This window comes from Varanus komodoensis, unplaced genomic scaffold, assembly GCF_004798865.1.
Source record: "Varanus komodoensis strain SLA01 unplaced genomic scaffold, ASM479886v1 scaffold7_1, whole genome shotgun sequence".
Taxonomy (NCBI): Eukaryota; Metazoa; Chordata; class Lepidosauria; order Squamata; family Varanidae; genus Varanus; species Varanus komodoensis.
The window spans coordinates 12886707-12914086 of record NW_025336479.1 but is presented as its reverse complement, the minus strand read 5'-3'; the positions used below and the strand labels follow the sequence as shown (position 1 = coordinate 12914086).

General features: G+C 44.5%; 3 protein-coding genes across 14 annotated transcripts in view; 2 read left to right on the top strand and 1 right to left on the bottom strand.

Annotated features, from left to right (window-relative positions):
- The window catches only part of TNPO2 (transportin 2), a 39837-nt gene extending 23721 nt beyond the window's left edge, over nucleotides 1-16116 (top strand). For 3 of the 4 annotated variants that reach the window (XM_044453541.1, XM_044453539.1, XM_044453540.1), the window contains 9 exons: nucleotides 214-372; nucleotides 1081-1168; nucleotides 4628-4726; nucleotides 5389-5484; nucleotides 6043-6118; nucleotides 7065-7164; nucleotides 8513-8587; nucleotides 11257-11387; nucleotides 12312-16116. In XM_044453541.1, coding sequence (XP_044309476.1) covers nucleotides 214-372; nucleotides 1081-1168; nucleotides 4628-4726; nucleotides 5389-5484; nucleotides 6043-6118; nucleotides 7065-7164; nucleotides 8513-8587; nucleotides 11257-11364 — 801 coding nt within the window. In that variant the 3' untranslated portion in view covers nucleotides 11365-11387; nucleotides 12312-16116. The remainder of the gene's footprint in view (nucleotides 1-213; nucleotides 373-1080; nucleotides 1169-4627; nucleotides 4727-5388; nucleotides 5485-6042; nucleotides 6119-7064; nucleotides 7165-8512; nucleotides 8588-11256; nucleotides 11388-12311) is intronic. The other variant, XR_006416927.1, reaches the window with a different exon arrangement.
- On the bottom strand, nucleotides 14906-17631 carry LOC123035672. The gene is made up of 3 exons (XM_044454097.1): nucleotides 17620-17631; nucleotides 16538-17055; nucleotides 14906-15355 (listed from the first exon to the last, which is right to left on the bottom strand). The coding sequence occupies exons 1-3, from the start codon at nucleotides 17629-17631 to the stop codon at nucleotides 15238-15240; spliced, it is 648 nt and encodes a 215-aa protein (XP_044310032.1). The 3' UTR covers nucleotides 14906-15237.
- Nucleotides 16641-25879, top strand: FBXW9 (F-box and WD repeat domain containing 9). Of its 9 annotated transcripts, XR_006416929.1 has the most exons (12): nucleotides 16641-16741; nucleotides 17914-18353; nucleotides 19158-19297; nucleotides 19717-19845; nucleotides 20749-20861; nucleotides 21595-21686; nucleotides 22160-22308; nucleotides 23657-23770; nucleotides 24114-24203; nucleotides 24687-24817; nucleotides 24936-25110; nucleotides 25334-25402. XR_006416929.1 is itself a non-coding variant. In XM_044453546.1 (11 exons), the coding sequence occupies exons 2-11, from the start codon at nucleotides 17921-17923 to the stop codon at nucleotides 25406-25408; spliced, it is 1401 nt and encodes a 466-aa protein (XP_044309481.1). In that variant the 5' UTR covers nucleotides 16641-16741; nucleotides 17914-17920; the 3' UTR covers nucleotides 25409-25879. The 9 variants fall into 9 exon arrangements, 6 of the variants coding, with proteins under 6 accessions (XP_044309481.1, XP_044309477.1, XP_044309482.1 ...); XR_006416928.1 differs by having other exon boundaries at nucleotides 24687-25110; XR_006416930.1 differs by lacking the exon at nucleotides 25334-25402 and having other exon boundaries at nucleotides 25045-25069.
- Nucleotides 25880-27380: the final 1501 nt, after the last annotated feature.

Here is a 27380-nt window from a genome sequence, read left to right as displayed (position 1 = left end):
GATTACATTTGGGCAAAGTAGCCTCAACTAGAAATCGCTATAGTCAGTCATTTGATGGGATCTTTGATCCAGTGAGCAACTGAATCTTAACCTCCTTGTATGTTGCTTTAACAGCACAGCTGCTGGATTCAACACAAGGCTTATGTTGATGAAAACTGTTGAAGTTTCATACTTTCTTTGAGGGTATATGATTCTCTGTTTTGCAATGTACAGATGTATAGTCAACACCCAGATCAGTATGAGGCTCCTGACAAAGATTTCATGATTGTCGCTCTTGATCTGCTGAGTGGTTTGGCTGAAGGTCTAGGATGCCACGTGGAGCAGCTTGTGGCTCGGAGCAATATCATGACTTTGCTGTTCCAATGCATGCAGGTGGGTAAGAATCTTAGGTGTGTAGCTATATAGGCAGGATTGCAGCTGAGAAATCACAGGGTCACAAAGCTTATGTTGTGAGGCACTGGGAGTTATTCCAGATGTTGCAGGCCAGATAACAAGCTTGTGGATATATCATGCGCCTGATAAGGTAAATCCAAAGTGTTTATGTAGACCTGCAGAAGTGTGAGTCACTATTTGGGGATTTCTTTCAAATTTAGTTCAATTTTTATAATGCAGGCACCAAAGTAATGTTCCGTCAAAGGTTTTTAATACATTTGAATTTGTAAGAAGTGGCTCATGTGAGAAAAGTACAGCAAGGCACCTCTGAGTAAGAGCCTCCTGTTACCCCGGAAGCAGGTCTTGAACAGACCCAGCAGAGTTAAGTCCTTTTTCCAATGTGTTCAAAATGGGTTGCTTCTATTACTAGCTGGATTGCATAGCATTTACAAAAGGATTCTTCATAATACTCTGAAGAGAAAAGGATATTTCTATATCTTCAGTGAAAAATTTGTCTGTAGGCTTACAGGAAGAATTAGGTGGTGGATAAATTCACATATATTACTTTGTTTAAAATCCTTGATCTTGTGCTTTGCTCTCCGTCCTTCGCTTAAGAGAGGGAACATTTTCCATTAAGCCAAACTTTATGGGACTCACTGCATGCCTGCACAGTATTGCTTGCTCTAATTTTACTTGCTCTCCTTCTAGGACACCATGCCAGAAGTTCGGCAGAGCTCCTTTGCACTGCTAGGAGACCTTACCAAAGCCTGTTTCATGCATGTCAAGCCATGCATTGGTAGGTACCTGTTCGCTTCTTGCCATGGGACATGTTTTTTGATACAGAAGTAGAGCTTTTTGTTACTGACCTGTTTGGCATATAATAGCAATTCATGGGATGTTTAGCTCAGGCATTGGCAGGGTTCAATGGGAGCAGACACTGCCTCCTGTGTTCCTGTCATATCCACTTTCCATCCACTTTGGTAAACTGGTTGTTGTCATGACACACAAACCTGGTTTTGGAAACTGATTGTCATAACATGTGAGCCTGACTCTGGGTTCTTTAAAACAAATACTTTATCTGAGGAATGGAAGTTAACAGTGATAGAGCAACAGAAACGTTAACACACACAGCTTGTCCTACGTTTATATCTCTGTTTCCTATTTGATTTAGAATATTTCTGTCCCTGAATACACCCTTCATAGTGTATCTTCTAATCTCTGTTGCACCCACAAAATAATCACTTTCTGTTGTCACCTAGCTAATTGCTATATCTTTCCAAAAATAGGACTGCACACCTGGCCCTGCATTCAAGTACATAATGAAGTGGAACCATGTTTCTAAGAATAAGCCCTGCTTAATTTTCCCTTTGAGCCATTATGTTGTGTTAGTTTTTCAACAAGTGCAGATTTTCAAAAGCCATCTATTTCCAATGGATCCTATTGTGGCTTTCCAGTATTGTGCTATAACCATTTTCACTCCTCTTAATAGCACTATATGACAGTTGCTTTCATGTGTCATCAGAAATGGACAGAAGAGCTAATAGTGGGGCACCATTAAGTAATTATTTTGTTATATGAGAAATATAACTGAAAATGGCTGAACAAAATACTTGCACATATTCACAAGCCCACCATTTATAGCATGAAGTTTCTTTCCCCTGGCAACTTCTCCAACATTTTGGGAAAGATGTGTGTTAACATGATTTACAGGTTTCACAGGTGTCAGATGCCCTCCCACCCAAATATTAGTTTTAAATGTGTTTCTCTAAGTTCTGCTGAAATAAGGATTAGGATTATAGGTTATTTAATCCATATTTAGCTTTTATGTGTAAGCCACTAATCTAAAGGTAGAATGGTTAGGTTAACTAATTCTATAGCTAATTGATGGGAGCTGGTTGGTAAAACACCAGTAGTTAATCAGTGAGTTGTATCCAGTTAATGTCCTTCCATTGATACAGCTTTTTGATCCAGCAGAGGTTTCAATGAGCAGAATAGGGTGGTAGTGATTTTTAGCTATTCCCCCTTTCCTCTGAACCGCATCTTTGTAGCATTGCAAGAACATTTGGAACAGCATTGGAAAAGCAGCATGGTAATACAGTAGATAATAGTTGAAACCTTTCTCAATTCCTGTTCAGTTGATTGAGCAAGAAGTCTTCATTCTGCAGAGGAATGGCAGTTAGATACAACCTACTGTCAAGAGTTATCAAGCATAATCCTGAAGAACGAAATGTACCTGCTTTGGTAGTATTTTTTGAAAAATAGTCTGTAATTTTGAAGCTTGGCAGAGACTGTAGTGCCTGCTTTACATGAGACTGTCTTAGCTGCAATCACTGGTATTTCCATTTTTTTAAAAAGTACAGCTAACAGACAACCTGCTTGAGATCCTGGATAGAAGTAGTTGCAGTCATCAATACTGGGCTAAATGGTCTATCACAATGTTACAGTGCATGCTAACTGACCTAACATGCATGCATTTTAAGGCTTAGCAAATACAGAAGAAAGCACCATGTCTTTCTCTGTTTCTGGCCTCATGGGGAAAGGAAAGGAAAGCAAACACAATTGTGATCCAGTTAGTTTCACAAATGAGTAAACTGTAGAAGAAATATGGACTGGAAAAGTAAAACAAGGTTTGGATGGAAAACAAAATTGAAAATTGCTGCACGGAGGGGAGAGATTTGCAGGCAGAGGAAGTGGTGGTTCAGAAACAAGACGAGTGGGGGATGAGGGAAAAGTTTCACTAGCAGGTCAAATAAGGTTCAGAGTTGTAAGAGTAACCAAGGTAGTCAGTATTCAAATTGGCAAGTTTCAGCAAAATTTGGTTTAAAAAAACAGAACAAACTTAGCCAAAACTGGCCACAGGCAAAAGAAAAGAAAGTTCCAGCTAGCTGATAGACTAGTTCGTGGATAGAAATTACCAATGTGATGCACCAATCTATTTGTGTGGCTTTGAAATGTGGAGAAGAGTGCCAAGCAAAAACGAAGTGGGGAGAGAAGACCGAACCACAAGACTGCAATCTTTCAATAAAACCCCCAGGCAGAAAAGATCCCAAATGCCCTAGTTTATCCTTGATCAGTAAGCTCAGAATAGTGGTTAAAAGTGAAGCTGTCCCATTGTACTTATGAACCATTTTCCCCTAAATGTGGCAATCAGAGGTAAACCTGGCTCTGATTTCAACATCCTGCTTTCATGTTGGAGGCAGCGAGGAGATCAGTATTAGTCAACATGCGGCTGAATGTATTCTTGATCAAACGCTTCCTTGGTGGACTCTTAGAACATGTTGTAACTTGTAAAGGATGCTATGGAGGGGGAAAAGGGATCTAGGTCAAGGAGAAAAACAAAGTGAGGCAACAGTTATCACACAGGGCCCCAAATAATGTTTGAACCTTTAGAATAGTGACCTTCTCACTAGCTTGTCTTTGGAGGCTGAAATGGAGCCGTTTCATCACAGTCCTCTTCTGACACAATATTCGGGCTATAGGCATTTGACAGCCATTGCCTGGAATGTGAGAATTGCGCCAGTGCATTGCAAAAAGCAAAAATTTTCAGGGGTGTGCCTGTTTTAGCAAAAGGCCTGAACTATTTCAAGTTTGCAACCTTTTCCAGGGTAGTTTTTCCATTCATAACTTTTTCCAGAGATACCAAGTTCTTCATTCACTTCACTTCACTTCACTTCTGCTATTGAGACATACTGACAACAATACTCAGCACTCAAAGAGATTTCCATCTTCAACTATAATAGTTTCCCCTCTCTTAGCCTGACATAAGAATAAATTGTGATTTTTTTTAGATTTTTGGTTAAGTGAACTTGTATGTGAAGGGTGTGTGAGGCTGCCTCATGCTGCTGTATTCAAAACTGTTGAGATGACTGAGATTGCGATATTGCTGTACAGGTGCTGGAAATTCATGGACCAGATTGTGAATATTTTCCTTTCACAGTTTGGTTTTGGGCTTGCACATACCCCACTACAAGCCCATTACAGCCAGGCCTATGAACTCTTAAAATGAGACACTTTCTTTTCCAGTGTATCTGGGTGTGTGTCTTCTCAGCTGAGCCAGAGTCCAAAGCTAGGGCTGTTGTACTAATCTGAGACTGAAGGCGCTCTTACGCTATGATTGGAGAGATTGCTACCTCTTTTGCCTGTACAGAAACTATTTCCATGGGACTTTGATCTTGTCTGGGGACCTTGTAAGAGTGTGTTTCATTCTAAAAATTCCTTACCTTGTCACTCCTGACTAAATACTTATCCTCTTCAGCTGAATTCATGCCCATCCTAGGGACCAACCTGAATCCAGAATTCATTTCTGTGTGCAATAATGCAACCTGGGCTATTGGAGAAATCTGCATGCAGATGGGTAAGTGTACCATATTCCCACAGAGACATGAAAGGCTGGCCTTATGCTACCTGCCACTTGGCAGCAGTGCCCTCTCCTGACTCTGTATATGAGATGAGTGTCTTTTGGCATGTAAACGTTGGCAGAGTTTTTGCTGCTTAGATTACTTATGTCTGAATTAACACTATATTGCAGCTGAGCTTCTTGGGGTTTGGTAAAATGCAATAAAATTGGTTCTGCAACTCCCGTAAAAATAGTTGCATGCCTGTTTTCTTCCATTGCAAGAAGACTTCCTAGCAAGGGCTACAAAATATTTTAGAGGCTGCATCTAAAATATGAGCCGCCCCGATGTGAGCCGCCCCGAGGCTTCGGCGAATGGGGCGGCATAAAAATGTTTTAATAAATAAATAAATCTGCCTCTAGTTTGCTTCTAATTGTGGTCTGTCTGGGAATTGAGGGTCTTTCCCTGTTTGTACGATTTTACTGGTTCATGCTGTACTCTCAAGACTGCTGGGGGCTTTTCTCTACTTCCATCAGGTACTGAGCCAGCAGGTGAAGGATCAGTTTTGTTCCTCTTTTGGGTGAGGGGTGTGTGGAAGAAAGCAGGGTATTAATAGATAGTTTCAAGGTTAAGACCCAGATTCTTAGAGCTATGGCTCAACTGACTGGTTCCTCCTTATCAGGGGCTGAAATGCAACCATATGTTCAGATGGTCCTGAATAACCTTGTGGAGATTATCAACCGGCCAAACACCCCTAAAACACTTCTGGAGAACACAGGTGAGGTAGAATCCTGATTCCTGTATTAATTGCTTTGCTTTTTGTTATCTTTGTGCTTTTATGGTTAATTACCAGTCTGCAGATAAAGGGTTTATGTGTGCCTTTTCATACATCTGCTTTGGAAATAGGGTTTGTTCTTAAATATACAGGAGCATATGATAGAATGTGCAGAAATGGTTGTAAAACTTGGGGAATCTGTGGTTTGTCCCTCCACTAACACTGCACTAATTACAAGCAGTTCACATGTTTCCATTGCTCTTTTAAGGGTCCTATGGAGGCTTTGTTCCTGGATCACAGAGTTAGTTCTCTTTCCTAGAAGCCTCTGCTAGCCGTTTCTGTACACAGCAGTTAAGAAACATGACTCTTAAGCATTTGATTTATCTGTCTACCCGTTCTAACCGTTTTTACTACTGCACTCTGCTCTTTAGCACTCTGGCCTAGGTGCTGTTCTACCATGTGCCTCTTATTAGACCTACCTACCAGTCTCTTTATGCTGCAGAACTGACAAGGCCGCTGCTTTGTGCAGTTGTGACAGGCTTGTTTCTCTCCCCTTTCTAGCCATCACGATTGGACGCTTGGGTTACGTCTGCCCTCAGGAGGTGGCACCGATGCTGCAGCAGTTTATCAGACCTTGGTTAGTGTTTATACTGAGACAGGCGGCATGGCCTTTTGGCCTCACTTTGCAGGGAATGGCACCCTGGGGCCACCCTCTCAACCTGTCAGACACCCAGACTTCATTCTAGAACCAGTAAAGGTGCATCGTTGAGGCACTTCTGTGCAATTAGTTTCTGTCCAGTAGATGCATATTTGACTCCAAACATTGTTCCTCAAGGTTGTAATTCTCTTAGAGGGACATTGCATGTTTCTGACCACTGTATACAACACTTCCTACAACTGTATACAACACTCCCTGTAATTCTTATCGGCCCCATCTGGTCACACAAGGATTGTGGGTAAACATTGGATGCTCCTTGTGATGTTAAAAACCAATAGCAGACCTCTTCCCATGTATCCTCTTTTTTCTCCCCTTCCCCAAGTACCTAGCAATTCTGAATAGCTAATGTTCCATGGTCCAGTAGGGGAAGCATGCTCACTCAGCAATATTTTTAATGCCAGTATGAAATACTTTCAGACTCACACTTTTTCGTACTGAATGAGAGGTCACTAAAATGTAGCTGACCGCATTGATTGATTGATTGGCTTTCTGCTTCCCAGATATTGGCTCTTCAGTTATTTGAAGGTGGTGGTTGGGAGGGATTTGTGGCCTAATTCAACTAATGATCTGTGTTTAAAATAGTATTCTAAACACCCATAAGGGGTGTTCTGATTGCAGAAGCTTGTTCAGTGGAAGAGCACATGGTGGGCAGAAGTTAGGAGAGAAATAATCCAATACTTGACTCTCTGGTAAATCTTGGTCCTTGTCATGTTTGTGTAATTTGTCTCTGATAAAAAAGCTAAGCTAGCTCTTCTCTTGTTTTGTCTTATTATGCATGGGTTTGGAAGAAAGAAGTAATGGATGATGTGGTATGTTTGCTTTTCCCTGCCTCTTTAATACGGAGAGTTTGTGCTCTGGTTCATAGGTGTACATCCCTAAGGAACATACGTGACAATGAAGAGAAAGACTCTGCCTTCCGTGGCATCTGTATGATGATTGGGGTAAATCCGGGTGGAGTTGTTCAGGTAATTATGCTGTGAAATTTTCAAAAGTTTATGTATGCTAGCCTGTGGGTGGGCAATCTTTGACGTGCAGGAGCATCACTGGAAGGAAAAAAGAATGGTTCTCTGAGCGTTTAGAGTAAATTGTTGAGACAGTGCCAATTCAAGGTTAGGTTTGAAGGCACAGAACAAGCTTAAAAGAAGACCAAAAGAAATTTTCTTCAAAATAACCTGTAGAAATGTGACAGGTTGCTATGATACAAAATTACACGAACTCCTGGTGACTAGATCATCAGTAATTCAGGGCCATCCTTCCTATGAAGCAGGGTGAGGTACTGGAGTTGGAAGAGTGGTGAATTGCTCTGCTTCCCAGCCCAGGGACCCCCCCGCCACCTCCAGTGGATGCTTTAGAGAGCACCACCAGCTGTTTCCCTGCTGTGGCATTTGCTACAGTGAAGAAGCAGCCACTCGCCCTTTCACCAGAGCACATAGTCAGCACCTTGTGATATCCCAGCCATGTGCTGAGATATCCCAAGACTGGAGCTCTCTGTTGCCAGTGCTAGTCCAACCCTTGCATAGCAGCAGCAGAAGGGTGGTGGGTTTTCTGGGCTAGGCAGCGGCTGGGAAGAAAGATTGCATGGGGGGCGGGGGGCTCCATCACAGCAGCACGAGTTGTTTTGCTTCAGGCAGCAAGAGAGCTTGCACTGGCCCTGCAGTAAGTGCCAGCTATTGGAGCCAGAAGGTTAACTTGAGTATTTAGAATTGATATATTTTGCTACCAGATATTGAAAGTGGGCAAGTTCATACTTTTTATAAATTTTCTGTTGCTTCTGTCCTGACCATAGTTAGATATTGAGCTAGAGAGATACATAGCTTGTACTTGCATGACATTCCTTAGCTACTCCATTTTAGAACAGAGTTCCCCAATCTAGCACCTTCCAGATGCTCTGGACACTGACTCCCATCAAGATGGCCCAGCATGGCCCATGGTCATGGTATGCATCCTAGGAGTTATACTGTAAAACATCTGAAGTGCTCTGAATTGAGGAAGGTTGGGGTTAGAAACATGGATTGCTAATCCTGATCATGTGGTTCATGAATTGATTTCTTTACAACTTTTTGATCAGTTTTTGTAGAAGTTTTTTTCAGATACATATTAATGGGGAGAGTGTTAACTAACAAACCATATTCGTAAATTTAGCACTGTTGTACAAAGTGCTATTTTTAGCAGATTCCCAAGCAGGATGCAGGTTTGATACCCTGAGGTTCAATTTATTTTCAAGCCCTGTGCTGGTGCAGTGGTAGGAAATCTGATCTCTATTGAGTTAGGATCTGTGTTGAATTTTTCTTAAGAATTCTTATCTTTCTATAGGATTTTATTTTCTTCTGTGATGCTGTTGCTTCCTGGGTGAGCCCAAAGGATGACCTGAGGGACATGTTTTATAAGGTATGGCACTGTAGTGGGAAGAGGACTAGTTTGACAGTGCACATAAATACTTTCACTCCTTGAGGATTTGTGTCAGTTTGGTAAAACAATGAGATTTATTTATGTACTCTTCTATGGCTTCTTAGATTGGTAGGTAAGAACATTTATTGTTGAAACTACTAACTGCAATGTAGAATGAATATGAGCGTATAATGAGTGTGACTGGATAATGAAAACCACCCAGAGAGCTTCAGCTGTGGAGGGCATAGAAAAATTATTCTTACTATCAACAACAACAAGGCTGCCCCAACCTTTTCTGGCATGCCTGTATTAAGTTGCTCTTGGATTTCGTCTCAAGAATTCCTAGCTCCAGATAAGGCTTTTTGGCATCCCAAGGAAAGCCAGATCTAGGACATTTATTGAGTAAAATGAAGAATTTAGAATGCTAGCCCATTTTCAGTCAGCAGATTAATCTGCAAGGCTCCTATAAGCTGGAGTGGACAGTCAGTGAAGCTTGTCTGATGAGTCCAAACAAAGAAGTTCCCAGTTTACATACTTATTTATTACTAGCGGCAAGGAGAGAGGTCACATCTGTGTTGTGGCAATAATGCCGTGAAGCCTAACCCTACAGACATGCAGGTTACATCATCACAAGCTGTTTCTAGCAAAACCACAGTACAAGTTTCTCACCTGGCAAGTTCAGCTGTAGCTAAAGAGCCTACTGATAAGCAGGGTTACGGGGAGGGCCGGCAGATTCTAACAGGCACTACGTACATTTAACTGGCAAGCAAGCTAGTTAGGCACGGGAATGCAGGCCTTGTTATTGTCTCTGAGAGCAAACACCTGCTTATTTTTTACATGATGCCACTTGTGCATCCTTTGTCCACCTTCCCTGCTAAGACTCCTAAACCAGGCAGACTAGGTAAAAGACATGGCCAGCCGATACAGTTGCTTTTGAATGTAGCAGTGGCCAGTTGTGCCTTTTACCAATTCTGTCTGGATTGCTAACTAAGGATATTACAGTATTCTAACCTGTAAGTAACTACAGCAAGAATTACTGTGGTTAGGTACCACCTTTTCAGGCAGGGTTGCCCTTGGGGGAAAAAACCACACACTTGAGCTGATGCAAACTGCTGCTGGGGTCAAGCAGAACGGACTATATTGTGCCAATTTTATGTGCATTTCACTGGTACCCAGTTTGTTTAAAGGCTCAGTTAAAGGTATTGCATTTAACCAGTAATGTAGTTAATGTTCTGGGATCAGGAAATCTCAGGAATCTTCTGTTATAGAAATGTGCTTAGATTCATTCAGCTTCTGAGGTCCCCTTTGCTGGCCCTGTCTAACAGGTTTGGTTGGTGAAAATAAGAGGAAAGGCCTTTCCTATCATTCCCATTTCTCCAGTGGAATTCAGTTGGCTTTGTCATTAGCTTGTTAAAAGAAATCACTGAACTGTGTTATTTTGGAGGGCATTTTAAAAAGTTTTCCTCTGGTTTTTGCTCTCTGTTTTTGTTATTGATTATAAATGCAAATAAATATATCACAGACCTAACTGATATTTCACAGAAGAAACAAGATACAGACTCCAGCTATTAACATATGAATGATTTTCTAGCCCCATTTCAGTGGGGTTTCAGGCACGGCTTTGGAATTAAAACTTACTTTGTCACTCATGGGATGACCTCTGTCAAGAGAGCAAGGAGAATGTTACCCTGTGGTTCCCTGAGACTTCTCAGCATCTTTCAAGATCGTGAGATCTTTCTGGTTGAACTGAATGGGGCATTGGTACTGCTTTGCAGCGGTTCATCTCTACTTGGAACGCCAACTCCAGTGTATAATTCCTGTGAATTGCTGCTGGCCTTCTTTGCAATTAGGATTTTGGGCCCTACAGAGTCTCACCTTGCTCTTTTTGCTGTTTAGCATTTTCATGAATCCACTGGGTGAGATCATCCAGAGATGTGGGCTGCAGTGTTATCAGTAGGACACTCTGCTGCTTCTGTCATCCAATCCAGGAAAGGAAGTAAATTATTCTGAATTAGTGTCTAGATGTGATAAGAAGCCGGTTAAGACTCAGTTTAGATAAATTGGAGGTGCTGTTGGTGGGTGATAGTCCCCCTGTTCTGATGAGGGTTGCACTCGCCCTTTAAGGCATCAAGTGTGCACTTGGGGAAGCTTCAGTTGGTTCAAAACAGGGCAGCAAAATTAATTGGGATGGGATGATCTGACCATGTTATGCCAATACTCTGTCAGATGCACTACCTCCCAGTCTGTTTCTGGACACAACTTGAAGTACTGGTGTTAACCTTTCAAAACGAAATGACTTGGGCCTGTTTACTTGAAGGACTGGCTTCTTCTGCATGTCTGCCTAGAACCTGAGACCTTCTTTGGAGAGCCTCCTTTAGGTGGTTGGCTAGCAGGGAGAAAGAGAGACTTCTGCAGCAGCACTCTGGAATGTCCCCATTAGTGATGCTCAAAGGCGGCCCACTACTGCCCCAGAGGCTACAGCCAGAGATGCTAGGTTCACATCAGGCTACTGGAGGCTAGAGTTGGTAAACTACTGAGTGAGTGTGTGTGTGTGTGTGTGTGTGTGTGTGTGTGTGTGTGTGTGTGTGTGGTGATGGAGATGGAGATGCGCATGTGATGTAGCGACTTACTTCCACCCCTTCCATTTGCAAAAATCTCTTCCTTTTCAGATTCTCCATGGCTTCAAAGATCAAGTTGGGGAAGAGAACTGGCAGCAGTTCTCTGAGCAATTTCCCCCACTTCTAAAGGAGAGACTTGCTGCATTCTATGGGGTCTAGGTGAAGCAGCAACATTGTACTCGGTGAGTCTGAAACATGTGGAAAAGCATTTCATTGCAAGGATCGGATGTTGGGGGGAGGAATAGTAAGGGGAAGGAAGAAAGTGCAAAGAAGGGAGCAGTTATTGATGGGAGAGGCCTGGAAGCAAGAAGTTAATTGAGTTTTGGCAGTTTTGAGAGGGAGAGAGTTAGACTATGCCTGCTTGATTGTCATCTTCTCAGTTACTCTGTTCCAGTGCATTTGACATGGAGCAGAGGGAAGAATGCAAGAAGGGAAAGTGAAATCATGCAGTGAACTTCCTGGATAGGGATGGTCTCACTGTCCATGAGGCAGCTTGGAAGCTCATGCAAAAGGGAACCTTTTGCTGTGGGATGTGTAGGCAGATGGCAGTGCAGGTAAACACAATCTCGCCCAACTGTACTTGTTCCCCTGCTAATGAACATAGTTCACAGTTTTTCCCTATTAATATTCCTCACAGAAGGAAGTCCTGTGGCTCACTGGTAGAGCCTCAGCTTTGAATGCCAGAGGTCTTAGGGCTGATCCCCAGTAACTACTGGTAGGGCTGGGAAATCTCCTGCCTAAAAATGCTGCCAGTCAGCGTTGACAATATTGGGCTGAATGAACCAAGGGTCCAACCCAGTATTAAACTGTAAGACCTCCTATGTTCCAGTGCGTGGTGAAGGAATGCAACAGTAGAGTTCAAGATCCACCACATTCTGCCATTCCTGTCGCCATGATATGACTGAACTGCAGAGCTGTTGTTAGCAAGGGCTACCGGTGGCCATGCTGTGCAGTGTAAGCAGAACGCCGTGGAGTCCCTAATGGGGCTGCTAGAGAAGTCCGAGTACTGTGGGCAATGGAGAGGCAGGAGAAGGCAGGCTTGCAGTCTGAATGCCTTCTGGCAGCCTTTGTTTCTGTTTAATGCCGATTCTCTCTTCTTTCCCCAGGTTCCTGTGTGCGCTGGGAGGGATGCTGGGAACTCGTCCACAACCCAGTGTTGCAGATCCCTGTTAATGGGGGGTTAGGGAGGACGGGAACAGCATTGTGGGACATAAAATGACTTCGCTCCCCATCTCCTGAAATTTACAAAGTTGGGGGGAGGGTGGGCCTCCGTGACCAATTTAAACAAAAACCAGGGTATCTCACTGGCAGAAGGAAAGTTCTCTTTATTCTGAGGCCCTCATTGATGGAGCGGGGTGGGGTGGGTCTCGGCCCTGGGCTGAGGAAGGGGAGCAATCTTAAACTGCAACACTCTTGAGAAGGGGATCTAACTAGGGGCCATCATAAAGGACTAGCTAATAATAATACATAAAGGATAGGGTTTAAGATGTTAAAACAGGATTAAAAGCTATAATGGTTTAAAACCAGCAGATGAAGAGGGAAGGGTTAAAACTCAATCCAAGGGGGTTATACTACTGTATATTTCCAGTCACCGGTGTTCAAGAGATCAGCTATTCTTCGCCTTTTCCAGACTGCATGGTGACCAAGAAGTAGACTAGCGAATCTGTGAGTAGCCCATAAGTGTCAGCATTTTCATCTAGGAATCTTAAGGAAACCCACAAACCCTTTTTGCCATAGTTGCCATGGCACTGTGTGCTGGATGTGATGCTCAGAGCAAAGGCAGCCTGTGACCTTGTGGGGACCTGTCAGCCATATAGGGAGCAGAACTTACCGTAAGAAATACTGTTGGAGAAGCATGTCTCTGTTTTTAAGAAGATGCCACAGTGCAATGATTGTTACCCTGTTGTTCAGCTGTTACTTTGTGACATGGCTATTACATTACTTCAGCTGTAGGAGGCAGCAGAGAGCAAGGAGCGAAAACTGCATTCATCTGGGAATGACTGCATGGGCCAAAGGTGGGCAGAAGACAGTGTACACTTGATTTTTGCGTGACACATAACTTGTGTCCTGTGCTTTTGTGGCCAGAGTGGCATTTGTTCATAACAGTAGCTTAACGCTCTTAAGGGAATTCAATGCCACATTAATCACTTTGGTTGGTAAAAGGAGCAGTAAACATAACCAGGTGTAGAGGAATTTATAAACTGGAGCCCTTCCATGCATGGCCAATGGAAGCCTGTAGCTTTTGCTGCATGCTTAAGGGAGTTACTGTCTTAAGGAATTCTCATTAAACCCAAATCAGTTTAGTCCCTGGAAATACAACCGGGGGTTGGCTGAATGCATTTGATCTGTGAAGCCATAGCTTTTTAATAGTAAGTGGAGAGGACGTGAAGCAGAAGCAAGCCTATTTTCTCAAAGGCAGCTAGGACATGGGGGAAAGGTAGCACTGCTTCACCCGATACAAACAAGGTTTAGAGAAGTCAGGAGTGCTGGAGTGGTGAGGGAAGTCATCAGGAATATTGTTCCGAAGCAACGCAAATAGAGCTTGTTCAAGGAAGTGTTTGCCAACAGGCAGCATGCAGAGGAAAAAGAGAACCATGAGCAGCGCCACATCCCCCAGAATCTGAGCGGATCCCCGTGGAGCATCGGAAGCATGAGGATTAGTTGCCAGACAACCAGGCTGAACTGTGCCTCATAATCCTGCATTGCTCTCGTGGTGGTAGACAAAGTGATGGGACTCCTTAGATACTAAAGAAGATCTATTCAAGAAAGGATGGATGTCCCTTTCTGGGTTAAGGAGATGCTCTTTAGACAGCAGTTGATGGTGACATTCTGGGTACTATGGGATGAATTTTTGAAAGTGTATTTGTGAGATTGCTTAGTAACTTAAACTTCACTGATATACCCTGTCCTTTCCTTTTCTTCCTATCCCTGGCCTCCGTTTTACATGTTGCAATACTTTGCAGTTCACGCAACTTTGTCATAGAACTTGGTGGAACGTTACTGTCAAGGCCTTAGGGCCTGGGCCTTTTTAGCATGGAGACAGCAACACATCCAAGTGAGAACTGCTTTTGTACTGATCCTTGAATCTGATTGCTCGGGATCACTCCTGCACTTGTCTGTGATGGCTGGGTTTAAGAAATGGAAGTAAACTTGCAAATGCATTCCTCAATTCCTTGTCTTTTTAATCGTGTGGAACTTGAGCAGGTCTCTGGAGGCAATCAGCTAGTTCTTTGCATTTTAATAGTTTTATTACAAGTGTTCCCTCTTGTGCCTCACTCTCAACTTCCTCTATTCTGAGAGGGTGGAAGCAGAGGGTTCTGTTTGAGAGCAATTTATTTTTAAACACATGAACAAGAAATATGCACAGATAGCAGGTGGAATCCTGGCTTGTGCTTCTAAACTACATGTCCAGAAATACAGAAAGAAGGCTGTGAACTCTTCATCATCCAGTGAAGTTTAAGCTACTTGGCCTGACTGCCTCTTGAAATGGAATATGTCTTTTGTACAAGTGCTTCTAGTATTGCCTCCTGTTTGTTAATCCTGGATTTGTATATTTGTAAATGTGCCGTAATGTTTCCAATGGTGGAACTGCAGTGTACCTAGTGTTGAAGCAGCTGCTTGCACCTTGCTCAAATGAGATTTTTCTCATTTTATGTATAATTTTTTTGTCAACTAAAAAAAAAACCTCTTGTGACTCCAGTTTCCATGTTTCCGCCCATTTTCTTTTCCCAGGTTGATTGGTTTGCATTTATCTTCCAAGATAACAATGGGGTGACCAGTTACTATAAAATCCCAAATAATATTTACCAATCCTTCTGTCATTCTACCTTGCTGAGAGAGGGAACTTCAGGGGGAACCCTGTGATTTGTTGTGACTTCCATGGCTTTGATAGCATTTTCAATTTTGTCAGTTGTAGTATGTATACTGGTAAAATTACAGGCACAGAAGTCAACCAGTATTGTATGGAGTGTGCTGTTGTGAGCAATCTTGTTTCCAGCTCTTGTGGCTTTATGCTTTGCGTTGATCTGCTTCCTATAAACTGGAGTCCTTTTTCTTGTCAAGGAAAGCTTCAGTAGTGTTGAGGTCCACAAATTCTCCAGCAAAGAGGAAGGTTATGGAGGTGCTTGAATAATCCATCTTCAATTTAAGACTAGAAAGGCAATTATTATATGGAAAACCTTATTCTTGGCATGTCAAATAGACTGTTGGGATTTATATAAGTTTGTAGACGTGTTTTCAGGCAAAGGCTTTGCTCTCGTTTTGATAAAGCCAGAAGATCAGTTTTGCGCAACATATTTATTGATTTATATCCTGCCTTTTCTCTTTTTTAAAGAGTGGCTTTACATCCTCCTTCTCCTCTCAGTCTTATCTCTGCAACAACAATTTGTGAGATAAGTTGGGCTGAAAGTCTCTGACTGGCCCAAACCCACCCAGTTGGCTTCATGGCTGAGTGGGGACTAGAATGCATATTGCCTGATTTTCAGGCTCTTAACCACTATACTCTCTGACTTGCTATCATATTAGTATCACAAAAGGACTGATATAATTAACCAATCAGACTGATAAACCTAGTCCAAATTGTAATTCATCTTTTGGGGCAGCAGGTAGGAATAATGAACATGTTCAGTTCATTATTGTAATAAACATTACAATACATTACATGTTCATTATATATTAATGCACACCCTGTTGCTTCAGGGTGTAATCCGATGCACACAGGCAGGAAAAAAGTTCCAGCAAGCATTGCTGGCTAGGATCTGGGAGTTGTGAGGCTGTTCTGCCTACTCATGTATAAGATTCCATACTAAGTAAAGTGTAGCCTAGAAGAGCAAAGGTTATTTGTGCATGTATATAATTCCAATTTCTCTGTTTAAATAAAGGTCTAAATTCTTACATTGGTTCACACCAAAATGTGTGGAGAACTTTTGTGACTTAACCATGTGCGATAAGTGGGTAATTTGTCGCTCCCGATATTTTAAGTCTACAACTCCCACCCACTCTAGCCAGGACTGCAACATCAGGGAGGCCACCTTTACCTAGGTCTGTTCCAAAGAAACACTTTATGATGCTTTAAAAACTGCCACGACTGGGACAATACTGTGCAAGTAGTTCTGTTCAGCGAAGTGGGGATCCTACCAAAGGAAGCAGGCCTACTTAAACCTGAGCAGGGGCAACCTGAACACGTCTGCCTGCGCAAAAAGGCAACAGTAGTGGCATGGCCGGTTAACAAGCAGCCTTCAGAGCAGCGCTAAAATAGCGCTGCGCCCCCCGCCCCCCAGTGCCAAGCTACGGCGCAGGCATGCAGCGGCGGCGTCCTTCTCCCCATACCTACGAAGGCGGAGCGGCTGGGGAAAACTGCGGAGCTTGCCCTGAAACGGCCCCATCAGAAGGCCGGCCTTGTGCCGTCATTCCGCGGCTCCGGAAGTGGTTTCTCCTTAGAGACGGGACGCGCGAAGCCGTCAGCGCCGCCTGCCCGAGAGAGGCTGCCTGGGCTGGTGACCGTCGCGGTTCCGCTTCGCGGCAGCTCGGGCCAAGGGTGAGAGGGGCGGTGATCTGCGTGGCGTTCTGGGAGACCGGAAAGCGGGCGGCTGCAGCCTGCCTGCGCCTTCCCAGTGGGGCTGCAGCATCCTTGCAGCGCCGCTGTGGCGGGAGTGCGCTGTTGGCTGGGGTCGGCGGAGGAGCGGGCTCGCGGTTCCTGGGTCCGCTGCCCCGCGGGGCGGAATCGTCCTCCTGCTCTGTCCCCAGGATTCCTGCGGAGCGATGAGGGTGTGGGCAGCGCGGGGAGGCGGTCGCAGGACAGGAAAGCGCCAGCGCCTCCTTCCTCTGGCCGGCTTTTCTTGATCTGGGTGGCTGTGAGCCAGCCCAGGAGAAGCGCGAGCGGGTTTTCAGACATTGCTTCCAACGTGACAACCGGTGAAGAAAGGGGCAGGGCGCCCTGGCGGGCTCTCTGTGGCAGCACTGAGGAGAGCAAAGGTTCAGCCTCTCACACCTCTGGGAAAGAGTCCATTTCAGACCTTGGCCACGCAGGAGGTGGGTGGAGGCGCTGTGGGCATGGCCCTGCTTTCCTCCGTCCACACGTTGCTTGGAAGGGCCGAGCAGAGCCGACGTCAGTTGAGCCCTTTCCGAGCAATCGGCAACGCTGGGTTCCTGATCCCTTCAGAGGTTTAAGGTACAATCCTATACATGTTTACACAGAGAAAGGCCTGCGACTCCCAGCATGCCCTAGCCAGACGTGTATAGTATGCTGGGCGTTGCCAGACAGTTTCCTGACCAAACACCCACAGGATTGCACCCTGGCTTGCATAGGCTGTGTTGGTGCAATCTCGCTCTGTGCCCACCAGTAGCACCATTGAAGGAGAGTGTGAAAAGGGGGAAGTAATGAGATCATCTTTTAATTGTGGTTCATGAGCTCACCTGCTTGCTCATTTGCCTAGTCAAGGATTTTTCTTTCTTTTTATGTTAGGAGCTTCAAACCTATTCCTGTGAAAATTTTTATGTAAAAATATTGACCTGAATTTTTCTGACTTAAAAGCACTGCAGCCCATGCCAAACATCTTGAAACCATTTACTGACCAGCGAGTAAGTTACTGGTTGCCCTCTTACAAATAAATGAAAAAATATGCTGGTAATACTGTATAGCAGTCATAAAACAGTGCACAAGTCTAGTTGTACATCTCCTTACCTGAACTCTTTTTGTTCCCTGTGCAGCTAAGCTATGGATGCTGACCCAGATTGTTCTGCTGAAAACCAAGGCTCTGACAATGACTCTGACACAGAGAGCCAAGCAGATCCAGATACCCAGGCCCAGGAGTACATCGAACGTGTTCTTGGGTCTTCCAGCCAGTGTTGTCAGGCATCCAAGTGCCTGCCTCCTGAATCTCTCTCGATCAGTGATGGAGCCCGAACATCAGAACGCATGTCTCCACCTCTGGAGCTTAAGAAGTCTCCTGTTATTGATGAGACAGCTTCAGGACTGTTATCTCTTCCTCTGGAGCTGATCTTGGAGATCTGTTCCTACCTGCAGGCCAGGTTTGTCCTGGGTGTTCTTCCTTTGGTCTGCAAGACTCTGAGGGACATTGTGCAGGATGAAGTCACTTGGAGAATTCGCCTGCTCAAGAGAATTGGCAACTGCTATCCTGTAGTGGAAGGTGCATTCTATTTCTTTCTATAATGATATTTTCTTTTGTTAGCTCAAATGCAGTTTAGTTATTCCAAAGTAGCTTCTCATGTGTTCAGTAAAGCTTTGTTTCTGTGTAAAGTTGTAAGTGGCATTTGTCTCGGACAGGACTAGATGATCTGATGCCCTCTGATGTTTGGGATTATAACTCCCATAATTCCTGACTGTTGGCCATGCTAGCTGGGTCTGATGGGTGATATTATTGCAAACATCTGGAGGGCACCAAGTTGTCCACCTCTGTTCCTAGGTGTTGAACTACTGGGGAGAGGAATGGAGCAAAAGAATGAAGTTCCTTTGTTTGAAAAGGAAAATAGAAGTTAAATATGTGGAGGCTGATTGTGTGGTTGTGTAATAAATCCTGGGTGGAATGAAGTAAGCGTGTTCATAGCCTTTCTTCCCGTTACATTCTCTTTCTTCTTTGTTTAGCTGTGCCCTTCATTTCCAGAGAGTTGCAGTTAGGTTCTGTAATGCTGCAACAAAGTGATAGGACTGAGCACTGGCCCTTGCAATGGAAGATAATACACTTCCACTCCCCAAACGGAGAGATAACAAAATTGATCACATTCCACTTTTTGTGATGGTGGTGCTTTCTGCTTGTTTATGTTTTTCTGTGAGCTTTTTTGCCTTTTCATTGTGATTTGTTTAACCACTTCAAAGAGAAAGCAGTATATAAGCTGTGTGCATAAAACATTAAACTTGTCCACACTGCTTGAAATTATTCTGCACAGCCCAAAGAGGAACAGCGTCCCTTTATGGCCCTTTTGTGTTTTGGCAGATGACGACTTTAACTGGCCAGCTGCCTGCATTGAACTAGAAGAACACCTCCAACAATGGGCAGAAAACGGCAGGAACACAGAGTACTTTTCCCTTGCAGAGGGGCACTTTGCCTCAGTCGACACTGTGCTGCTCCTCCAGGTAAAACCCATGCTCCCTCTGTGTCGTTTTCACTCATACGGCATGATGGCCAGGCAGAGCAGGCAGTTCATCACATAAATAGCCAGTTAGAAAGTTCGGTCAGGAATGTGTTCTTCTCCATGCTTATGCATCGGAGGTGAGACTTTACAAAAGTCAACAAATTGTTCACAGAGGTTCCACTTTGGTGCTATGCTAAGCTCTCTCCTTGTGCCCCGCTGCCTTTCCTTTCACACTACCCAAGCTCAAACCGAATGATTCCAGCTGTCGCATCTAGAGCAGGTTATGCAAATGCACACATAACAACACAATTTTTCTTTTTGCAGACATTGGTTCTGAGGGCCTGCCATTACTCCTCTTGAGGAGGAGGAGAAGCGATGGCTCATTTCTTCCAGTTACCAATTATTTGTCATCTTATCCAGGGCGGTGAGCTCTGTGTTTCAGGTTCTCGGGATCGAAATGTCAACTTGTGGGACCTGAGACAGCTGGGCAGAGCACCAGAAAATGTGCTAGTGAAGACACTGGGGACAGAGCGCAGTGGCACACACAAGGTAACCAGAATCCATAGCCTGTGATCCGTAGATCAGTAATAGCCGTATTAGGAAAAAAACCCCATGCCGTCAACACATCCCCCAAATATCCAGTGGTGTCAGATCACTTCCTTTCTCAAAGGGTGGGGGCTGTTTCATCTTATAATCTCCCCCAGTGGCTCCTGCTGTCAGTGAGCATGAGCACATAATCCTCACTCCCAAAAATCTCAACACTGACCACTTTACAACATTAGTAAATTCAGTCCCCAGACCCAACTTGCCATTACTGCCCCTATCTTTTGCACACAACAGCGTATTGGTCTAAAACATTGAGAGTATAAAAATCAATGAGCAGCCAGTCTGTATTGCCCCCCACCACACACAAGGGACCCATGCCCTATAACAAAAAAACAGCAATTTTGGAAAGAAGGTAGTCTCTTGTGGCCGAAAATTGGTCTCTCCTTCTCTGGCTGGAGGCCCTGCTTCTGACCAGAGAGTGACTAGTCCCTATGAAAGGGACGGGGTGTCAAACCACATGAAGCATGTCAGTGCCATCAGGCTCAAAGTTTCTGCGGTGCAGGATTGGAACAAATTTTTCAGTCTGAACAGACACTTATTTCCTGAGTATCCCAGTTCTTCTATCCAACTGGAGTGAGATGAAACATGTATGTCCTTAGAGGGAGAAAGCACAGAATCTTTCTCTGTCTGTGCTTATTCAGTAATGTGAGTGAATAGCTGAACAATGATTTTTTCTGGAAAGGGTCAATTAATTGGACTTGCCCATAACATGTGAGGTTGCTTTCTTCGGAATGAATTTCGCTTGTTATTAATATGCCACCTGAATGATCCTGCAGCATTACTCAAGAGTTGGAATAAGGTCTGAAATGTATTGGTGGGTCTTTCTTCCTCTTTTTTGCTCCCTAGGGATGGGTCTGGTCACTGGCTGCAAGAGATGGCCGCGTGTGCTCAGGGTCCTGGGACAGCACAGTGAAACTGTGGGACATGGCTGCTGATGGGCAGCAGTTTGGAGAGATCAGGTAACGTGGTCTCGGTGCCTTCTCTCGTGATTTCTCCTCTGAAGACCTAAACTTGGTGGGGCAGAATCTGGAGTATTGTCCACCCAAGAGAAGGCCTTGCCTGGCTGTTCTGGGTTCAACGCTGTGTTTCTTAGGCAGTGTTGAGGCTTGCAAGCTGTTGCTTGGACCCAAGCAGGTGTGGTGCATATGCAGAAAAGCAAGTTGTTAGGAAGAGTTAGGCCATGGGATAGTGAAACTGGAGGTGCAGGCAAAAAAGAGTGGCACATTCAGGCTCTGTAATGAAGGGCTTTAGATGCTCGAGCTGTTCAGCTTTGAAGATAGCACTGGGTACCAGATGGTCTGCCTGATCTTTTTATTTATTTAGGCTCTTTTAAAAGCCAGACAGAGGGATCTAGGCAAGGGGAACAAGGGGAAAGATGATGTTGCAGAAAGAAGACTATCCATTCTTCTGATATGAACCTGGGATGGAACAGGCAGGTAGAAGAGCTACTTCCCAGCTGATCTTGCAGCAAACATATGAGTGGTAGTTGCTTCAGTCTCTCCAGCCATTTCACAGGGCAGGTGGTGGTGTGTAGCCATGGAAGGCAGTCAAGTGGGAACCAGCAAAGCCCTCTTCTGAATCTTGTCAGTCAAGAAAGAAGGTCTAAGGCTGAGCAGAGCTGTACTGACTCTCTTGTATGCATTTGACCAACGTGTCCTTGCCCCTCACCTGCCTATTTCCTTCTCCTCCTAGAGGGAAAGCAGCTGTGTTGTGCCTTTCTTATCTGCCTGACATCCTGGTCACAGGAACCTATGACAAGAAGGTGACAGTATATGACCCACGAGGTTAGTGTCAGCTGTTCCCTGCCACTTTGGAGCCTCCTTGCAAGAGGGGGAGAGACAAGCTCCTGACCTTTTCCTCAGTGGGAAGAAGAGTAGCCAGAGCAAGCAGCAGCTTCTTGCTGAGGCTTCCAAAGCAGCTACAGCTTAGCTGTCTCAGCTTGCCACCTTGGGTGGAAGGCTGGGTGATGCCCATTGCCACTTGCTTAGGCTAGAAAAGTGTGAACGATTTACGGGGCAACTCCTTGCTGCTTTCTATCTCTAACAGAGGTAAGAAAGTAGGGGGAACTGGCCAAAGAGCCACCCGAGGAAGCTCCACCCTCTCTTCTTGCAGTTTTTGCCTAGTGAAAAGAGGAGACATCAACTGGAAGACTGTGACCTACAGGGGAGAGAACATGTGTCTGAGGTGTTAGCCGAACAAGCCTATCTCGTGTAGGAATCTGGACTCCTGTGACGTATCTCTTGGCTCTCTCTCACAGCTGCTCAAGCCCTAGTGAAGAGCCGCAAGCTTCATTCCAGTGCAGTCCTGTCCCTTGCAGCTGATGAGCGCTTCATCATCTCTGGTAGTGAAGACCGAACACTGGTGTGCTTTGACAGACGAGCCAACAGCGTCCTTCAAAGGCTGCAGGTGAACTGTAGATCTTTCATATCCTTTCTTTGAGATGGAGCCAAAAGATCCATGGAAAAACAAGCGGGTAAAACTGGAATTAGTGTGTGTGTTGGGGGGTGTATTTTCAGTGTTCAAGGGAACACTTAACTCTTCTTTGTAAATTTGACTGCTGGTTCCTTCTGGATTGGTGGAAGGGCTGGAACTGTCAACCACAGCCCTGACTTCTGTTTGTCTCCAGCCTGGGTTGTGTGATGTGCTCTGTATGATGACATTCTGAAGATGCTTGGCTCAGCAAGCCAAGTATTTAGAGTTTATTGAGGTATGTATCTGGCCTTGGCCGACTGTTTTTCAAAATGACATTGCTCTTACCTGATCTTTATTTTTTAGAATTTAGCCTATCAGAAACAAGCCTGCATGAGGGATGGTCAGGAGGGTGGATTTTGCGATGCATTCAGGCCAAACATTATATATTATAGTTTGTTCAACTAAAGAGAGAACCCACTTGAAAGGTGTGAACTTAAAAAGCTGAGTGTTGTGCCGGTGGGAAGCAAAATCAATAAAACCATTCTAAATCATGTTAGATTGTATACCTCAAAGCTAAAACTATGGGCTTAATTTTAAACTGTGGTTTTGCATTGTGTCTGCACCTAGCCTCAAGTCTTGTTAATTTCCATATCTAGGCTATAGGATTTCCCTCAAGGTTGTTCAGGCGTGTGGCACTTACTTTCTATTATAATATATATGGCATAGTCTGTTTACTTAAGCCACTTAAGTCACTGGAGCTGGGTTTCCGCCTTAATTCCTTTCAAACAACAGATTTTTTTTTTTTTTTTTTTTTGCTTAAGAGCTATTATTTCCAGTATACAGTTGGAAACTACAGCCACCGGACGCTGAGCCTCTGTGCATGAAAAGAATGATTCTTTGAACCCAAACTAGAAACTATTTCCAACAACCCTTCTTTTCAGTGACCCTCTGGGTGTGCCCCTCTGGAGAAGGGCTAGATGCCTGGATCTACGCAGCCTCGCTGATTGGGTAGCTCTTCTCTCCCAACACTCTGTCATGGGGCCAGGGACCCAACCAGCTCCTCCTGTTCCTCTCCCAGGTCCTCTCCTTGCACTTCCAAGCTTTGCCTGAACACCTGGGAATGGTGACCTTGAGATAACCTTACAGTCCATTCTCTCTGAGTCCATGCTCTTCATTTCCCAGCCCTCATCCAAAGAGTCAGTTCCACCCTGGCCCTGGGAAGCGCACCAAGAATAACTGCCTCTTTCATTCCCAACACTATGCACCGTACTAAGCCAATTCCTATGTAAAGGCACGTGTTTCTTCCTGCTGTTATAATAATATTAGTTCCTTTCCTTCCCAGCTGGACTCCTACCTCCTTGCCATGTCATACCAGGGTAATCAGCTATGGGCTGGAGATAACCACGGACTGCTGTATGTCTTTGAGAACAGAGGAGGGGGCTTCCAGCACATCCGGGTATGCAGACAGACATTGAAGAGGGACCGAGAAATACAGTTCTTCCCTTGTCTCTGCCCACAAAATAAGTTGTGTTTTGAAAAGTACAGCATAAGATGCTGTGTGCAGTGGATTATAAAGTAGTTGTAGGACACTGCTGAGATTTACCTTAGACGTCTCATGAGCTTTAACCCTTTTTCTTGCTTCTTTCAAGAAGTCACTTCTGAACCCAATCTTTCCCTGAAGTAGTATAACAGAACCTAATAACTGACTATAGAAGACCCAAATGTGTTAGGAGAAGGCAAACATGCTTGCACTGTTTCCTATAACACATTCAAGGTCTCACTGTTTGTTCTTTCCACAGTATTTCGATGTGGGTCATCACTCCCAGATCACTGGGCTCCAGCACTCACTGGGTGCATTATACACAACGTCCACTGACAAGACACTGCGTGTAAGTTGCAGTTCTGAACTAAGGAAGAATGAATGAGTCTGTTTCTGGTCCATGTGACCTTTGCATTTAATTTGTTGATATGGCCATTTCTGCATTAACCTGCAATTTTTAAAAATTGCAGAAAAGTAATACTTAAGTATACATATTTTCTTACAAGCATACATTTCTAAATGCATTTTTCTCCAGAATACACATTTTTATATGGTGCCTGGAACCATTTTGCAGCTGGGAACAGCATTGCACAATTCAGAGAAATGCAAAATGGAAAGAATAACCATGCTCTGGTGTGCATGTTAGATCAGACTGGTTTACTCTACAATGTAGAGTGAACTTGGGCATCCCTGTGGTGAATTCCCATGCAGACCTGAGAGACAGGTCCTGCTGTATGCCATCCTTCATTTGTGAGAGCAAACCAAAACCCTGCCCACTGACTCTCCCAGTTTTCTGCCTGAAAAGGCAGAGCATGAATCATGTACCTTGCAGGTCCAGATACAGCAGCCAAAACTCTTGGATTCTACCAGCAGCTGTGGAAAGGGCTAATGCCTTAGAAGAAGGATCATGAAGAATGATGCGGACCAGAGCCTGCTCTTTCCCCAACAGGTTTCTATGTCTCGGTGTGCAATTTCATTGCTTCACTCCCCACCTTTAGCACTCTCATAGGCCGTTGTTCTGGGCTATGGCCTGTGTCAATTGGCTGAAGGCTTCCTGTGACTTCCTAACTCTGTCCCACAGGTTATTTATTCTGCTCACTTCCCTTGTGTATGTAGTTCAGCAGAACCATCTTTTCCTGTTTGCCAGACCTTCAGCTCCCAGGCCTGAACCTCTGGGATTTCTCTTCCAGATCCATGTTCCCACAGATCCACCGAAGGTCATCTGTTCGCGGATGCACAGCTGTGTGCTGAATGGGGTAATGGCATTGGGGATAGAGATGCTAGTAGATGGTGTTCCAGACCATTTGTATTGGTTCCTGCTCAAGAAAGGGAACATTAGAGCTGGGCAAAGGGAAAATATGGGGAATGAGCATCCTTGCTTGTCTTTACTGTCTGGTATCGGGCACGCGGGCTGCCTTCTGGCTGCTGTGGGCCTTGCTCAACCTACAGGTTCCACCCCCACTTTCTCTTCTTTTGCAGATCAGCGCTGAAGGAAACATAGCAGTGGCTGCCTCAGGGGGTCTCTCTTTGGAAGTCTGGAAGCTCAGTGTGTGATGACAAGCCCCAAAGCGATCCGTGCACACAAATACAGGGGTGTCGAGTCCAGGGTCTTGGACAACATCCCTTCAGTGTCCTGAGTTCAAGTGCCTGGTGGGTTGTTGGTTTTTGTTTCTCATGCTCTCTGGAGCAGTGAAGTCAGGGGTTGAAGGTTCAGCCTCAACTTTTCCCGGGTAGCTATAGGAGAGAGGCTTGCTCCCAGACCAATGCGCCACCTCAGAATCAACCCCCCTTCCTGCCAGCTGCCTGCTCTCCTTCCTTCCTGTGGCCCCCCATGCTCTGATATGCACACTTCTATGGGCCCACACTCAGCACAGAGGAGCAGCTGTTCAGATGCCTAAGCAGGGCAAGGTCAACTTGAGGAAGATGCATTGTGGGCACAAGAATAGCAGTGGTTTAAAGGATCTTCTGGTGACCTTGTTCTGATCCATGTTTACAGTTTAATTAAAGATGTTCTAAAGAGGTTGATCAGGAGTGATGGTGTCTTCCTCTGTTTCTCATGCCTAACAGTAGTGTATACTTTCAAGCACAGCTCTTTGTGGAACTCAGTTTAGAAATGAGAAATAACACTTATGAGCTAGGCAGGACCCTATGGATAACTTTGCACAGTTTTAGCAACAATGCCAGTATAATTTATAAAGGAATGGATGGAACCCTGTTTTACCTGATATATCGAAGTTGCCAGCTTAACAGTGGGCAGCTGAATTTTTATCAGGTGGTTGTACTTTCTAGCTCAGAGCTGGTACAGTGTGTGGAATTTGTTTATGAATTATCTAGCAAAAGCAAATCATATATTGAAACCTTAGCCTTTTAGCCTTGTTAATGGTAGTGGTATTAGGAGGCTTCCAACATTTTAGTTACAGGAAGTAGTTCTTGACATTTCTTTCCACATTGTTTTGGGTAGGTAAAACTGTTAAACCAAACCAGAGTGTAATAAATAATATATACACAATCACAATAAAATAATGGGGAAGCTTTTTTAGTTCTATGTGGTCATTGCTCTACCATTATTCATTCTCCGTCTCTGTCTGTCTGTCTGTCTCTCTCTCTCTCTCTCTCTCACACACACACACACACACACACACAGACTGAGCAAGTGACCTCCTGATGTAATACATGATTTCACCATCATTTACATAGAGAAAACAACTCTGTTAGATGCTGAAAATGCAAGAAGATGCATAGGATGCTCACACAATACAGCCAACAAACAAAAATCAAGGTATTACTTGAAGGAGCACGCACTTGGAACTTGGCTCCCTTACAGACTAGCAGATGTCCTTTTCTCCTTAAAGGGATTCATTGAAGCTGGGATACTAGTCAGGAGTGGTTCCTGTCTAGCATATTCCATAGACTACTGCAGCAAGTCACTGGCTGTTCAGAAGACCTGCAAGGAGAGCAGTGTGGGGTGGGTGAGTGAAGGAAGAGTTTAGCATGATGGAAAGAAGACTGTTCTTCCCTGGAGAGAAGGCTGCAAATTGGAACTCCTTCACTGCTTTGGAAAGCATGGGCTCCACACAACCACCATCCTCGTTCATCCTACCCCATAGTGAATTAAGAGAAAATACCACTATCTCACGCAGTGGCTAGGAGATTCAGTTACAGCTCAGGAAATCTCCAGTTAAAATCTCATTTTTCTCAGCTACCCATCTGTGCTATGGAGAAAATTTGTGGAAAGGATTACAAGTCAGTATTTGCAAGTGTTCTACAAGGTTAATCTTTCTGCCAAACCCCGCTGTTGGTTTGAACGCCTTTAGAGTTGCTCCTGATATTGTAAATGGGATTGCTGAGCCCAGGTCAGAGTGGAAACCCATCAATCCCAATCTCTGACAGGCGAATAAAGCTTCTTTTGGCAAGCAGGAAGTACTGCTTGTCACAGTGCCCATGCTGGTCTCCTCCGCATCACTCTCCTTGGCAATGTTGCTCCTTCAGCTCCCATCACACAATCCAGGGAGAAAGTGGACAGGAT

Coding starts and splice junctions, on each gene's coding strand:
- FBXW9 (XM_044453542.1), top strand. CDS start 17,921: ATGGATGCTGACCCAGATTGTTCTGCTGAAAACCAAGGCTCTGACAAT. Junction 18,354..19,157: donor CTGCTATCCTGTAGTGGAAG/GTGCATTCTATT, acceptor GTGTTTTGGCAG/ATGACGACTTTAACTGGCCA. Junction 20,862..21,594: donor CAGCAGTTTGGAGAGATCAG/GTAACGTGGTCT, acceptor TTCTCCTCCTAG/AGGGAAAGCAGCTGTGTTGT.
- LOC123035672 (XM_044454097.1), bottom strand. Junction 15,356..16,537: donor TCCCCAGCCGCTCCGCCTTC/GTAGGTATGGGG, acceptor TTGCCTTTCTAG/TCTTAAATTGAAGATGGATT.